The sequence below is a fragment of the Poecilia latipinna genome, unplaced genomic scaffold (assembly GCF_001443285.1).
Source record: "Poecilia latipinna isolate Pla-1442-1.1 unplaced genomic scaffold, P_latipinna-1.0 Scaffold1051, whole genome shotgun sequence".
Taxonomy (NCBI): Eukaryota; Metazoa; Chordata; class Actinopteri; order Cyprinodontiformes; family Poeciliidae; genus Poecilia; species Poecilia latipinna.
This window is the reverse complement of record NW_015113667.1, coordinates 48079-62959: the sequence shown is the minus strand read 5'-3', so window position 1 is coordinate 62959 and position 14881 is coordinate 48079. Positions and strand designations below refer to the sequence as shown.

General features: G+C 39.8%; 1 protein-coding gene and 1 long non-coding RNA gene across 5 annotated transcripts in view; one reads left to right on the top strand and one right to left on the bottom strand.

Annotated features, from left to right (window-relative positions):
* gsap (gamma-secretase activating protein) overlaps positions 1 to 14881 on the top strand; it is a 33189-nt gene that overhangs the window by 10754 nt on the left and 7554 nt on the right. For 2 of the 3 annotated variants that reach the window (XM_015051552.1, XM_015051551.1), the window contains 10 exons: positions 302 to 381; positions 674 to 754; positions 1344 to 1466; positions 1729 to 1781; positions 3284 to 3315; positions 4844 to 4905; positions 6323 to 6418; positions 11520 to 11590; positions 11759 to 11853; positions 12202 to 12321. In XM_015051552.1, coding sequence (XP_014907038.1) covers positions 302 to 381; positions 674 to 754; positions 1344 to 1466; positions 1729 to 1781; positions 3284 to 3315; positions 4844 to 4905; positions 6323 to 6418; positions 11520 to 11590; positions 11759 to 11853; positions 12202 to 12321 — 813 coding nt within the window. The remainder of the gene's footprint in view (positions 1 to 301; positions 382 to 673; positions 755 to 1343; positions 1467 to 1728; positions 1782 to 3283; positions 3316 to 4843; positions 4906 to 6322; positions 6419 to 11519; positions 11591 to 11758; positions 11854 to 12201; positions 12322 to 14881) is intronic. The other variant, XM_015051553.1, reaches the window with a different exon arrangement.
* On the bottom strand, positions 1040 to 3277 carry LOC106959176 (uncharacterized). Of its 2 annotated transcripts, XR_001427290.1 has the most exons (4): positions 1922 to 3277; positions 1646 to 1836; positions 1300 to 1373; positions 1040 to 1188 (listed from the first exon to the last, which is right to left on the bottom strand). It is a non-coding gene; the product is annotated as an uncharacterized LOC106959176 (long non-coding RNA). The 2 variants fall into 2 exon arrangements; XR_001427289.1 differs by having other exon boundaries at positions 1646 to 3277.

Below are 14881 nucleotides of genomic sequence, written 5' to 3'. Positions count from 1 at the left end.
ATTAGGTTCTTGTAGAAAGCAAATAAGATGAAGAAATGAAAACCATAGCCAATTAAATAGAACATTTTGATATATTTGCACTTATTAGTCTTTAATTAACAGATGTTACTATTCCGACTGAAAGGTGATGTCTATTCAATATGATTTTAGAAGTGTGTGCTCTTTAGATAAAGATTTGGCAATAAGATTTATTAATTGCATTCAAGTGTACATAAATGTAGACATACCTGTGCCTCAAAGCTTTTCGTTGACAGCTTGCATCTGTGCTCTATATTTACACATGAATGTTTCTGTCATGCAGCGTCTTTGTTTAGAATCTGCTATAAGAAGTCTCTTGGCCTGGATAAAGTCCTACCTTATTCCTGTTTGTTTGAAAAAAAGGTATCACACACACTATTGCTTAAATGCACACTAGCAGATAGACATGCAAACAATGGCTGTTTTTTTTTTAAATATATATATAGGTGTTATGGCTCTCTGCACAAGGTGCCAGTGGTATGCTAAAGCTCAGGGTTAAACTAAAGGGACTCATTTTTTTTCACTGAAAATCTTTACATCAAAAACCTGAAATGGTCAAGCATGAACTAGATTATCCTACTCTACATAGAAAGATAATCTGTGTCATAGAAATTTGTGGCGTTTACTTTTAGTGTGGTTTGGGGTTTTGTTTCAGGAAGTCCCAGCCTGCCTGTTGGAGCTCCCTGGTGTTATGTGTACCACAGAGCTGCGCATTGTGCCTGATTTTAAGGGAAAGGTATAACCGCCCCCCTCCCCCACACACACACTTTTTAATACATTTAAATGAGTGCTATTCATTAAGCTAAAAACGTTTCAAAACACTGGGCAGTTAGCATGTTTGCTATGCCAGTTAGGCTAGCTAATGAGCTGTCAGCTCATAGCTAGCTCGTAGGTTAGCTATGAGCTGATAGCCGGACTATTTAGCAAGCCAATATCAGCTTAGTGGCAACTACAAGCAATTGTTTGTTTTTTTCTAAAGTACTGTTTTAAATTCCTCAGAGAAAAATCCAACGACAAATACTGCAGGTACTTATTCCTGTTAAAATCAATGTTATTGTCTCAGTAGCAGGATATTTGTTGTTTGCGTATTTTCGTGTTGCATATTTGCGCTGTGGAGAAAACCTTGGTGTTTTACTCAAGAGCTGCATGCGGTCCTTGTCCTTTGCTAACCTTAAAAAACTCGCACCGATTCGCTGCATTTTCAATGGTGGACATAAAAAAACTATTTGACATCTGATTGTGTTTCTGTTTATATGCAGCTAATTTGCAAATGATCCTCACTCTGGTTTGTCCTTGCTCGCTTGTTTCCGCGTATCGCTGCGCAGGCAGAGCGGCTCCAAGGTTTCTGGGCAGAGCTGCAGTGGAACACAGAGAGGACGAAATGTTTGAACGCCGCTTCCAACCCAAGATACAAAACCTCACACATCCGGGCCGACTGGGATAAATTGGTGAGTGGCTGTGCTTTTGTGTGTGTGTGTGTGTGTGTGTGTGTGTGTGTGCGCACGTATAAAGCAAAAACCTTTCATGCATATAAATTACTGTAAATCACTTTTGACTCATCATTTCCATTCTAAAACCGGCCTGCTAATGTGGAGGTGTCTTTTTCTGGATGTCCTTGTCAGCATACCTGTGGGTATAGTCCAACAATGTCAGTGTACTTTCATCCCTCCCATGATGATGATGGTGGTGGTGGTGGTGTTGTTGTTTCAGAGGTCCGAGAGCAAAGCCTCCAGCCATGTGAATCACTTGGAGAACACAAAGAAGTAGGTCTGCCTCCCACTGGAGCTCTATTAAGAAATATGTTCCGAACTCGCAGACCTGAAGCAGGGGGGAGGAACTGCATCGCTGCTTTTCTACATCATCTGTATGAAATCTCACTAATAAAAAGGCAGTAAATGTAAACCTCAGAAGACTTATATCTAGAAGCTTGTGGTACTTTTTAACCCCGTCCTAGTTTTGATCAAATCCGGTAGGTCTTTAATGGTAGCTAAAAAGAAAAAAGAAGTGTTATTTCACAAAATGGTATTCAAAAAACATTGACCTATTTACAAAAATGACTCATACAAATTTGGTCTTATATTACAGTATTATAGTATTTACCACTTAGTAGTTATGAGCCAATAAAGTGAAACTACTGGAATAACGTGCAGTGGTAAAACTGTATAAAAATGGCCTTATTTGCTGTTATTTCAAATAATTAGTCGAGTTCTGTAGCCAGATGCCTAACAGATTGTTTCTAGCTACTGCAGCTTTAAATTGTCTTTTTTTTTTTTTTTAGCGCGTCGCTTTAGTTTTCACAAGATCTTTTGCGGTTTCTTTGTTATGTTTTTGTTTTTCTGGTCTGGCATTGCAGGAGAGAAACGTCTCGTGGTTTTCAAAACCGCTAAATGACACTTCTAAATTCTTGGCTTTACCTTAACTTTTGTTTCCTGTCACCACAATTTTTATTTTTTATTTTTTGTATATGCGTTGTTGCTGGATTTCTTTTAAGGGTGCGGCGTTTTTGACTTTTAGATTGATTATCCTTGTACAGTAAGCAGTACAATAAGATTAAGAGCACAGCTCTAGTTCAGCCCCCAACTCTCTGCTGCTTCCTCCCAATTATTTAAACCTTGAACATTTCCCTCGCTCCTTTACAATTTGGCACTTCACACAGTCTTTGAAGCGGCAGCATGATGCATGTAGTGCTGCCTAAAAGCAAAGTACAAGAGGATAACGATGTAGTTCAAGTGCTCCTCAGTCTGTTGTTCTTGTCTGCTGGCTCATAAACATGCTTCACCCGGCTGTGGATAGTGATATAAAGATACTGTGCCTTGTTGAAGTGCATCCCCACCCGACCTCTTTTTAATTCTTCACGTAAAACCCCAAACTGAAATGTACTCCGTTAAAAGTTAAGTTGATTTTTGCAGCCAGTCATAGATCTTTTAATATTTCCACGTATTTTGCTCCTTCCACCAAATATTATTCTAGAAACAACAAATATGCTGTGGTAACTTTAGACTCTCGGTTGTAAATGATGAAGCAGTTTGGTGGACAGACACCAATTGATGTCAAATTTGCTGAAAATGAAACAAAACATCATAAAAACCTAATAATTAGATTTTTCCCTCATGTCTGAACTGGATTTCACCTCCATAGTTTAAGCTTTTTTTTTTTTTTTTTGAGTCAGTGCAGCTTCATATTTCACTGTCCTGAGAAAATAAAAGAAATTCCAACTTGAGGTCATGTTTTTTTTTTCATCAAGCGTCTCTCTTCTTGTTTCCAGGGTTCTTTCAGTGGTTGACACCTGGTGCCTCGGTAAGCCAAACCAAAGAGAGCGCTCGCGTTCACTTACAAGCAAAATCCCCTGGAAGGCAACGCAACATTTGCACGGCGCGTGACGCAACAAAAAACCCCACGTCGTACATAATGCAACGCCAAACGCTGCACGAGTGCGTTTGTGCGTCGTGCCCAGGGGAGAGCTCACGCTGAAGCCGATTCATTTTGGAGGGGAGAGTTGAGAAGGAGGGAATGTAGAAGAGAAATAAATAAAGTGAAACAATGAGGAAGAATGTGAAACTTACATAACAGTGGGGAATAGGGTACTTTCCTCTCCTCTCTCTCTTCCAGCTTTCTGTCTCTTGTAGTAGCTCGAATGCAGCTGCGATACTTCAACCTTAATGCGGGACACTTTTTGTTTTTTTTTGTTAAGGCCACAGAAGGTCCAACATCCTGGATTCACTGGAAAAAGATACATAAAAACATACATAAAAGATTGACACGCTGTTGATATTCTTAAAATAAGTTACTATCTTTTGATTTCTCCCTACAGTTGTGATACAGCATCATGTTTCGCATAAATCTAAGAATCTAAGTGGCATGTTCTTGAAAAAGAAAAAAACAGTCTAATATGTTAGTCTTTTATTTCAAACATTTTTAAAGCACTATGTAGCAGTAACTGTTGAACAAATTCCAATTTATATCTGAGCATGAAAACCCACTCGATGTCTGTAAATGCCGAGTGGGCGCCTCGGAGAAAACGGCGTCGATACAATGTGAATGTCCCAAACGTTGTCATGAAGACCAACGGACAGACCGGATGGGTTAGGGAGGAAGTTTCGGAGAAGTTTAAACCGAATTAATGCCATGAAATAATATCTCAAGCTATGAACAAACTGGTGCTACACAAGTCTAAATGTACCACTCATTGTTAAGCATGGTGGTGGCAGAATCATGCTCTCATGTCTTTCTTTGACACGGAAAGGTGAACTTCTGAGAGCTGATGGAAAGAGAGGATTAATCTACATTTACTAGTGTACAAAGTGTGAGTAACGTCAAAAAGAATTTTTTTCAGACGTACCTGTCGCAGACATGCATATTGCAAATTAAACTGGGTCTTCTGCATGTTGGCCTGGCTATGATGGAGCTGTTTATAGCCGTAGCATGTCAGGGTATAACATCAAAAAGCCTGCTTTCCGTGTGTGTGATCAAAGATGGTGTGTATTTGTGTATGCAAGAGAATCCAAAGTATGGTAGATGAAGCACGGTCTGCTTTCATGAGACTGACATGAAAGGACTTGCACAGTTGGATTTCTGCCTTCAAATCCCTGAGGTGAAAAGATGCGTCTTTAAAGCAAAAAATAAAAAAATACACCAAATAAATCTTCTGATTAATAAGTCATCATCTCTTTTGTCTCATTAACTTGGCCAAAAGGCATTGCTTTCCCCCATTTGTTTTTTTACAGATAGCTTATTACTTGTAATAATATCAAATAATCTTTGGCATCAGAAGCTACTTCAAAAACACATTTTTATATTTGCGTATTTTTTTCCCCTTCTTCTGTAGATAAAAAGCTGGTGCCACTTTTTCAAGAAGAGGACCATCAACAAAGGGCATTCATCGGCCTGGTGAGAAAACCCATCAAGGGCTACAAGACTGCACTCGCTGTGTTTTAAAAAACAAAAAAAAAAACAACAGTCCTCACTGAAGTAAAATATTATGCCACCGTGCTACTTTAGGCAAAGGTGTACTTCCAAATTTCGGGATACAGATTTCGGGAAGTTCTTTTCCTGTTTGGCAGACAGAACCAGGCGACCGGGGACGTGTTTCTAGAAACGCCGTTCCTCTTTGTGGCTCCGATATCAACCGAAAATTTGACGAGGCGGTGAAGCAAATTGTTGCCTTTTGAAATATTAGCGAAAAGATACAATGATAAGACGAGAGACAATGTGCTGCACCGTCGTTTAAACCTTAAAAAAGGTTTAGCGTTGGCGATTGCACTGCATTCGGGTGATTTACTACCGATTTTAATATGACGACAAGGGTGCGAACCGCTAAAGCAACGTTGCTAGTGATGTAGATAAAAAATAGTCAATCCTTTGTAGGGTAGGGTTTTCATTTTAGCTAGAAGGTCTATATTCTTCAATATTTATGATTTTTTTTTTAATTTAGATTATATCTCAATTAGGTATTGCTTTGCTTTAGCTACTACCAAGATGTTTCAGTTTACAAAATTAAATCCCAACATTTGGTCACTGAAAACTGAAGAGCAGTGGCTGGAATGCTCATCAGCAGTTTTCTTTTCTTTTATCTCGCGTTCTTTATGTTAATTCGAATCCCAACGTGTCAATTTTCTCCCCGGTGTCGGAGACGGCACGAGAAATGTGCAGCAGCTTCACCCCCTAACAATAGAACAGGGTTGATATATAGATCACTGAAAAGCCACAGTGTAATGCTGACAACCAGTTATTTCCCTCGCTACAGTCATCTGTTATAGTGAAGCTCCTGCTACGCTTCAAATGAGTCGACTCTTTAACAAAAGAGGCATCTTAAGGTCCTTGTCCTGCCTTTTTTTTTTTTTTTTCTTTTCTTATTTTAAACCGAGCTGTGTTTGATGGACAATTTCATATCTTTGACTTTTCCCTCTGCTCAGCATAGTTTTTTAAAGAGCAGATAGCTTCAATTTAATAGAGTTCAGTTAAGCTATTCTTGGGATGACCCAGTCCTCTGATCTCACTCCATTTATTCCCTCCATTACTCGTCCTACTTACATCATCTTCAGCCTTTCAATCCGTTTCCTGAAACTTATTTGCCCCCCTCTCCTCATCTTAGATTCTTTTAGCCTCTTCGTCCTTTCACGTCCACAGGTCCTCCCCTCCCCCTCGTCCATTGAATTTACTTTTGGAAATTGAAGGAAAACTCCATTGTGAACTCCATTTGACCCCAGAGCCGAGTGCTCTCAAATATCTGCATAAAGCATGCAAATATGTCTTAAGTTCAAGCCGCAAGCCTTGGAAAAAAATAACCTGTGTGCATTTTTTGCAGACAGTCGACAAACTTCGAGAACATCTCAACAGATACCTGCCTCAACTGGGGAAGAAGAAGATCGACTCGCTGGTGGTCAACTATGTAGCCAAGCTGGTAGATGCCCTGTGCATGTTTTTCTTTTGTGTATGCGTGTGTGTGAGATGGCCAAAGAAAAAGTGGTTTTAAAGTAGAAGTTATATTTATTTCAAAATCCCCCCCCCCTCTTCCTTACTCTTGGAAGGTTAAGTGACAGCAGAAATCGCTCAGTGGAGAAGAAGTCTCCAGGCTTGCACTTAAAACCGAACGGTTTGACTCTGTGCTGGAAGCCATAACAGGATTCTTTGAGGTTTCCGAAACAAGAGTGTATTTTTTTTTATTTTCTTTTAGGTTTCAGTCCATGCTGCTGGTACCTGATGAGTGAAGTTTGTGTGCATGTTCAAAAATAATGTGTTGAAAGCAAAAAGGTACTTTTGAGGACTTTAACCGCTTGAATCTTTACGTTTTGTCTCCTTACAACCACAAATGTTATCTAACCCTTTCAAACAATAACATTGTTTTCCATTTCCTATCTGTTGTAGGAAATTCATTTATTTTAAGAACGACCACAAGGGAAAATCTTTTTAAAACTGGGATTAATGCATTTTCTTCAATGGGGTGATCCATATTTATAGAAAACGGTGTCGAAAAGGTATTTCGCAGCTACTTTAATTCTAATCGTCTTGCAGAAATGTTGTGCAAAACTAATAATAATAATAATAATAATAAAAAGAAAACTCTTTGAAAAACTGCTGAGCTAGAATTTTTACAGTAGAGATGCTTTTATAGAGAAGCGTCAAGGAAGCTGGTCAGAGTTAATGGGGTAACGGAGCTAAAGGCGGAATGATCCTGGATGACGATCCGGTGCAGATTACTGTTCACAGTTGCTCTTCGTTTAAAGACACAGAGCTTCAGTGATTTTGCTTAAAAATGAAAAGAAAAGAGAAAAATTTAAGGGCTATGTACGGTTTCCCTTCCAATCACTGTAATGAAATGTAAAATCAGCTGACGTTTGTGGATTTAATGTGACCGAGTTGGGAAAGACTTTTAAAATGCCCTGTAACTACCTTACGTTTCGTCTGTCATTTTCTCAACCTAACCACAATTCATTCAAGGTATGACAAGCTCACACTTCTAGTAGACCAAAAGTAATTGTGTCACAGAGGCAAAAGCACTTCCAGAGTCACTTTTCAGGGCTTAAGTTTGGCTTTGTCACGGCTCCCTTGTGGCCAGTGGCCAGGGCTTTTAGCCCGACAGATATCCTACAGCCGGAAAGGTCTAAACATGGGCAGAGGTCAATGGGTAGGGAGTGAGATGAGAAAACCAGGAGCTTAAGAGCAACATTAGGCGACTCTATAAATTTTGTATGATTCGTACTTAGCCTGGGTGATTTTTTTTAAGTATATAGAACCTTAGAGGTGGATTTTAAGTTCTATTTTTAGGATAAGCTTCCTAGGACCTGAAATACAAAGCGCTACTTGCATCTGTGGACTCAGACTTTACCAGACAATGGCATTTGAGAAATGGAGTACATTGTATTTTTTTTATATAACTATATAAATGTCATTTTATTTATTTTACATTCAGCATGCAGTAAGTTTTCTCTCAGTTCTTTCACCTGACCATGAAACAGAGTTATGCAGAGTGTGCTTAAAAATGAGTTAAACTTTAAAGTCAACAAAAGTTGTGCAACTGGAACGTTAAATCATCCATCATTCATCTATTACACCACAACATTTTAGATTTTAAGCTAGCAGCTCTTTTTGTGGGTTTAAAAATAACGTTTTAGTCTTACAAATAGTGTTATACTTTGTGATTTTACATATGTTGAACTAAAGAAATATCCATTATGTGTAGACAGCACAGGATTATCTTTAGGGGTATACTGAGGTGAAACAATTGTTAGCGTTTTTAAATTGTAGCTTTTAAAGTTCCAGGTTCAAATCCCAAACTTTTTGCACAGAGTTTAAATGTTTTCCTGCAGTTTGACAATAATCTTACTAAATAACTTTTAGTTTTGAGTGTGTGTGTGTGTGTGCCTGGTTGCTTGTTCTGTGTCTCCCTATGATGTACTGTCATTTGTGTGTTCAGCAATGGGGAGTGGACTTCTAATGTCTACATTGGATATCTCTAAAAATTAGTATCTACAGTGCACAGTTTATGAAAACACAGTGTTTTTACAAAAAAATTTGAAACCTATTTGAAAATATAATGCTTCCCTAGCACAAATTTTGTTTTGCGTAACTGATGAGAAAGTAGACGGGTTTTACAGAGTATGTGATAGATCAATATGTTCACGCAAGAGCCTTCACTGACTGACTGCAGATGTCCGAAATAAGAGAAGCCAATTTAAAATATGACAGAAGAAAAATAGAAATGAAGCACAGATCAAGCATAATAGAAATAGTCACAGGAAACAGGATTAAGTAGTGATTTCGTGAGCCGCCATGTCAAAGGTGTGAACCCAGGTGGTTTGTGGAGCGACGCGGAAACTGCGGTATAGTCCTCCAGTCGGTCCCTAAGTATATCTCAGACATTGCCGGACTTTTGATGCCGCGATGTTGGGCTGAACTGCAGCTGATAAATGAAGCCTCAAAAAGGCAGAGGAGGAACCTGCGAGTTTTTCAAGGCACCTTCCTGTCAGGGTTTCTACATTTGGCTTTCATTTGCATATTTTCTGAGGCGGCGGTTTCTTCAAAGCTGCTAAAGTCAACATCAGAGAGCTTAGAGTCAACACACTTTCAGTGGAAGGCAATTTGTAACGGTGCAAACTGCTATTAAGAGGATTTATCTCAAGACACTTAAATGGTTTACATTTAAAACAAATGAATAAATGGACGGGTTTTGACACCGTACAAAATGCACTTCTCTTTAAAGATTTTTCGTGGGTTTTTTTATGTTTTCTTATGTTGATGGATTGAACACAGGAGATGCTTTCATTTGCATAACCAAGGAAAAGGAGACACCAACCCTTTGTCCTGCGTCTCACCGGGACTGTTGGTTCTGTAAAGTCAGGTTTTAATATTCCACCGAGGTAAATCCCTCCATGGTTTCGAGGTGCTGAATGGAGACATATGGCATATATCAATGCGGTGGTATAAATCAGGCCAAGGGTAAGGCTGGGATTGAATAGAAAGCAGAATGTGCCAGGTTTTGAGTCTTGCGGAGGTAAAATGGGAACAGAGAGGAGGAAGAAGAAATCCTCCCTTTGCTGCGACAGGGCTCATGGATTTTTAACCCCGCGCCTTCGACATCCTGCTGAACGGGAGCAAAAATAGGTACCTGTGTAATCGCTTTTGGCCTCGCTCCGGCTCAGACACGCGAGGTGATTACTGGGCTTATCCAGCGGAGTGGAAGAGAGATGGAGACAGACTTATTCAAAGAGAAACAGCCTTTTGAGGTCACTTTATTTTAAGCACAGTTGACAAACTTCGGGGCTTGTTCTGCAGTCGGCCTGAGTCACGCTTTGAAAAAAAAAAAAAAAACAGTACTCCTCTACAAATAAAGAGCATGTCCCCCTTTTTTGCTGGTGCTTATTTAGACTAATGGCTGCATTGACACAGGAGGACGGGGGCAGGAGGGATGAAATAGATTACAGCTTTTAAGACCCAGAGAAGTTTCAGCTCTGATAGATTACGGCTCCACTTGGCATTATTGTCACCGATATTTATTATTTCGCCGCCTCAGATGCAACAAACAGCTCAGAAAGAGAATAGCCTGCTAATTGCAGGAGTATAAATTGCACACATATTTTACAGCAACGCAATTAAAAGGAAGCTGGCCGCGACGTCCCGGCTTCTGTAAATGAGAATTTGTTCTGTGGCGAAGGTTGGTGCATTCTGGCGCAGGAGGTTTACCGTTTAAGACAAACTGCTTAGTATAGATTTTAATTCATTACCGAGAGTCAAATCAGATTTATTCATTGTGAGGCTGCGACTGCTTGGGATGTTTTTTTTTTTCCCTTATTGTATGAGAGTTTGTCTGATTAATGCCAGCATGCGTTGTACTCACAGCATCATCCACACTTATTTGGTACCTTGGGTAAAGATGTGCAAATAACATTAAACTCGTATAGCAGAAGCATAATCTCAAACTGAATGTCAAAAAAAAAAAAAAATCAAACATTTGAATTCAGCACTTTTTGTGTGGAAACAATCGAAATGAATGACCATTTGTGCCAAAACTGAAAATAAACTGAAGCGAAAGCATTTCCAAGAAAAACTATATTTGTGATCATTTAGCTTCTTTTTTTCTATGTAGTATAAATAACTATAAATGTGAAGTACAACAGAATACTTAATATCTAGCTGTGAGTTCACGTCTCATGATTTGTTTTAGAAAAACTTCAACTTCCGTAGCGGAATTGGAGAGAAAGGTGTGAAAAGAAAATGGGCCCAGAGAAACGTATTATGTGTGTATTTTTCCCCCCGTTTTTTGGAGCTTATCTGTTACATAAGAGCGGCTAATTGAAACTTCCACCCTAAGGTCACAGGAGGATGTTGCCGCTGGCAATAGGAACAGGTTTCCCACTGGTGTTCAGGATGTGGATGAGGCAGACCGTCTTCCTGTTATTGTTCGGGAGGCTGGCGTGTGGGGAAACAAGCTCACATGGTGAGCGTTACTCAGTGCAGCGCTTTCAAAAGTAACCTGAGTAAATGAAAAATACCCTCTATGAAGGGATAAAGGCCATTAAAACCAACCCAGACGGGAAAAGGAATTAAGCCCATCATTAAACAACAAATTAACTGCGATTAACCATATTTTTTCTGGACTGTCGAGTTCAACGCCACACCTGAGTTTGATACTTCAAGACTAGAATAACTAAGAAATGATGCAAGTAACACCCGTCTGAAAACAAAGTCGTTGCGACAACCAGTTAAGCTTGGTCAACGGTTTCGTTTGATTATGCGAAATTGTGAGAAGGCCACCAAGAAACGAGCCGTTTTTGAAAGGAGGGCCGTGTGAACGTTTTGTCAGCACTGTGAATTTACAGGAACCAATAATCGTCGGAGCAGGTAAACATGAGAGAGCCGTGTGTCTTCAGGCGTCTGTTCAAAATGATGGCGCTCTGTAAAGTTTCCAGGCGACTGATTTCGTCTGAGGGCAACATTTTATTGGAATCTAATGGAGCGTGTCTTTGTCAAACCACTAAAATGTGTGTGTGTGTGTTTGTATTTAGCTGGAGCTCATCAGACACATGCTGGAATCAGCCTGGCTGAAGTACAAACTTGGCCCTCACGTGTTGTGCTTGTAAGTATTCCAACTTGTTCTTTTGAAAACTTTTAACAGACTCCAATAGCGTTGCTGTGTTTACACGTGGAAGTTGTTGACTTCCACATGTCTCCTTCCCATGTGTGAAAGTTGCATAATCCTCTCAATTCTTTTTTTTTTCTTTTTAATTTGCCATTTGGTGTCCAGGGCGACGAAGGGCGGTCCGGCCGAGTGGGCCGTATTTCACTTCATGCTTCGGATCCTGGAGTCCACCCAGAGCCTCTGCCTGCCTCTCCCACCTGGTACAATACAAACACGTGTCCCCCCCAGTGAGGCGCGACAGAATTGTGCATTCGCAGAACGCTGACGAAGCTCCGGGAGGACGGGAATGCATTTTCACTCATTTGAATTAATATCACAGTGTTTGCAGTTGTTTGCTACATAATTCTTTCATTTTTTTTAATTTTTTTTTTGTCACTCAGGAGTAAAACTTTAATTTTAAAGTGAGGTCTCGGAAGGAGACGTTTCACAAATGTTGGCCCTGCAATGCATTGCATGAAATGCGTTCCACGATGTTGGCTTTACTCAGAATATTTCAGTCTCCCCCCCTCCTTTCATTGTTTTCTCATTTCATCGGTTTGTTTCTCCAGGCTATCACACCCTGTTTGCTGTGTTTGCTGTTCGTTGCCTACCTCATCAAACCTTTCTACAGTACATTGACCACGGTTTCCTGCAGCTCACTGAAACCTTTGTGTCTCGTCTCATGACAGGTTTGTGTATAAATACGCATTTTTAAGGGGTTGGGGGTGAAAGCAGATCACCAGCGGTACTCGGAACAGTTGTGAAGTTAGCTTCTTTCAAGGATTTCTATTTGCAAACGTCCTCCGTACTATCAAAAAGGTGTTTCTTTTAATGTCGAATTCATTCACTCGATGTCAGACTAAGCTGCATAACAAATTGCGTCTTTGTGACACACAAACTGTTCACTTACAATTTTCGTTTACCTTAATTTAATTCTTCCAAGGCAGTTTGTCATCTCTTCAGAACTCATTTGTTCTCTGGTTATTTTCACAAGAAGTGTGAAAATACCCAGAGACAAACTCGTTTGATTCTTCAGAATACACAGGATCAAATCAATCAAAGTTCAATCAAATTCAGTTTAGTACAATTTTTTTCCATTTTATGGAAGCCAAACTGATTGAGTCACTGACTTTTACGCTCTTCAAGCATGTGGCAATAGTGGAAAGGATAGACCGACTTTAAACGAGGAAAAAACCTCCAGCAAATTCTGACAGTGTGAGAGACCCGCTTAATTAAAAATGTTAACGTTTCTAGTGTTTACAGAGGAATGTATAACATGCTAATAATTAAAAATATCAGTTCTTTTTGTGGTTGGCCGGCTTTATTTTTAAGATGTCTCCTAAATATGAGCGACAGGTGGCGTACCCTTGATTTCTACAACACGACTTTCCTTGTTTTGAGGGAACAAATATTTTCCAAACTGCTTCTTTTTCTCCTTTTCTTTTAAGTGAAACCTGTAGCATAATCTGTTGTCTTCACAGCAAGATTTCCTCTAGCATCTCATTAGAAAAGACTTTTAAAATTGTAGAAAGTGTACAGAGTAAAATATTAGCCAATTTTAAGCAAACATTCTTAAACCTTGTAGAAATTTTAGAGCAGAAAGGAAAACTAGCATTAGCTCAACTAAAGCAATTAGCAAATAAAGGCATTCTAAATTGATAGAGTATGCTAACATTTTAACATTAGCTTTAGCATTGTATTCTAATGCTAATATTAAACAATGCGACTTGATTCCAGCTCTTCCCTCTAGGTTAATAGGCTAAAAAGGGATATCAGTAGATTTAGGTTTAAAGATTTAATTTTACCAACTTTTTTTTTTTCCACTGAAAGTCACTTTTCAGAATGACAAAAGCCAGAATCTGATTCTAACGGAGAATAAAACGAAGGTAACTCACAATTAGGGTGCTGGCAAGGGGACTTTAAAGTAAATGTTCAACTATTTCTGGGATTTGACATTTTTGGGAAACACACGGAATAAGCAAAGAAAGAAAATACAGAATGCATGTCCAGCCTTCAAACATATTTAATAGTAAAACATGTCTTTACCAAAAAAAATGGTAGATAAATTCACAAAAAAGTCATTATCTATATGCCATTGGGATTTTTTTTAACAGTGTTAATACCTCATTATAAATTAAAAATGTGCAAAAGGTTAAATAGCGTAGCACAGATATCCAAAGATCTTGTTAAGAACTGTCATTGAGAGCCATGAGAAAGAGCTTTCTCTTTTTCTCTCTGTCTCTTAGCTGATGCCGAGAAGCAAAGAAATACAGCAGGGGGTTCAGGCAGTGGTTTAAAAAGTACAAATACTCGATAGACGTCAGATTCCTGCTGACTTCAGTCAACGTCTCTGAAGGTCTAAAATGGGCGGCAACGGCCACAAGTCGAGCAAACAAAGGCAAAAAGTCTATTAGAGAGACGGCAAGGATCCGAGTGAACAGCCTGTTGATCTTTTGTTTCTTCCTGTCAGACATCTGAACCTTCCTGACGCCTCTCACAAGCTTTACGTAAAACACCAGCACCACAAGTTGAGCGGATATCGCTACGGCGACGTGGACCACCTCGGCTTGCGGTGTGATCATTTTGTTCCTACAGGACGTCTTGTCGGCGTCTTCGCTGTTCTTATCCATCAGAGACAGCACCAGTGGGAGAGGCAGCAGGGCCCCGAGTATCCACACACCGCAGAGTAAAACCCGCTGCCATGCTCGGGTCACTTTTTTCCACTTGGTATGATGAAGAATCTGGGAAGGAAAAAATAGCTTTAGCCATCTACTTACACACACTATTCAGGGTGCATTTATTTTACTTATCTTCTGAAGTAAAAGTACAAGCAGTGTGGTTACCTATATTTCTCCAAGTACGGCAGACTGAAAATAATTATTTCTTAGTTTTGCAGTAACGGCGCGCGTTAGTACTGCTAAATATGTTCGTTTTCCTACAACGGTAAAGTTTGGAGTTGCGTACCTGGTAGTAACGTTGAACGCTTATCAGCAGCAGGATGTTGGAGTTGGAGGTGATGCAGAATAAGATGATGAAAAAGAAAAGCTGACACAGTCCATGCGCCAAATGGGGCCCGGTGGCAAAAATGGCCCCGGCGATCACCAAGCAGAACAGCGAGAGCAGGTCCGACAGAGCCAGGTTGAAGATGAGGCGCTTCGTCATGGAGGAGCCTCGCAGGTGGCTGCTGAGTTTCACGATCACGAGGATGTTGGTCGGGATTCCCAGAAGGCAGCTGAGCACTGCGATCAC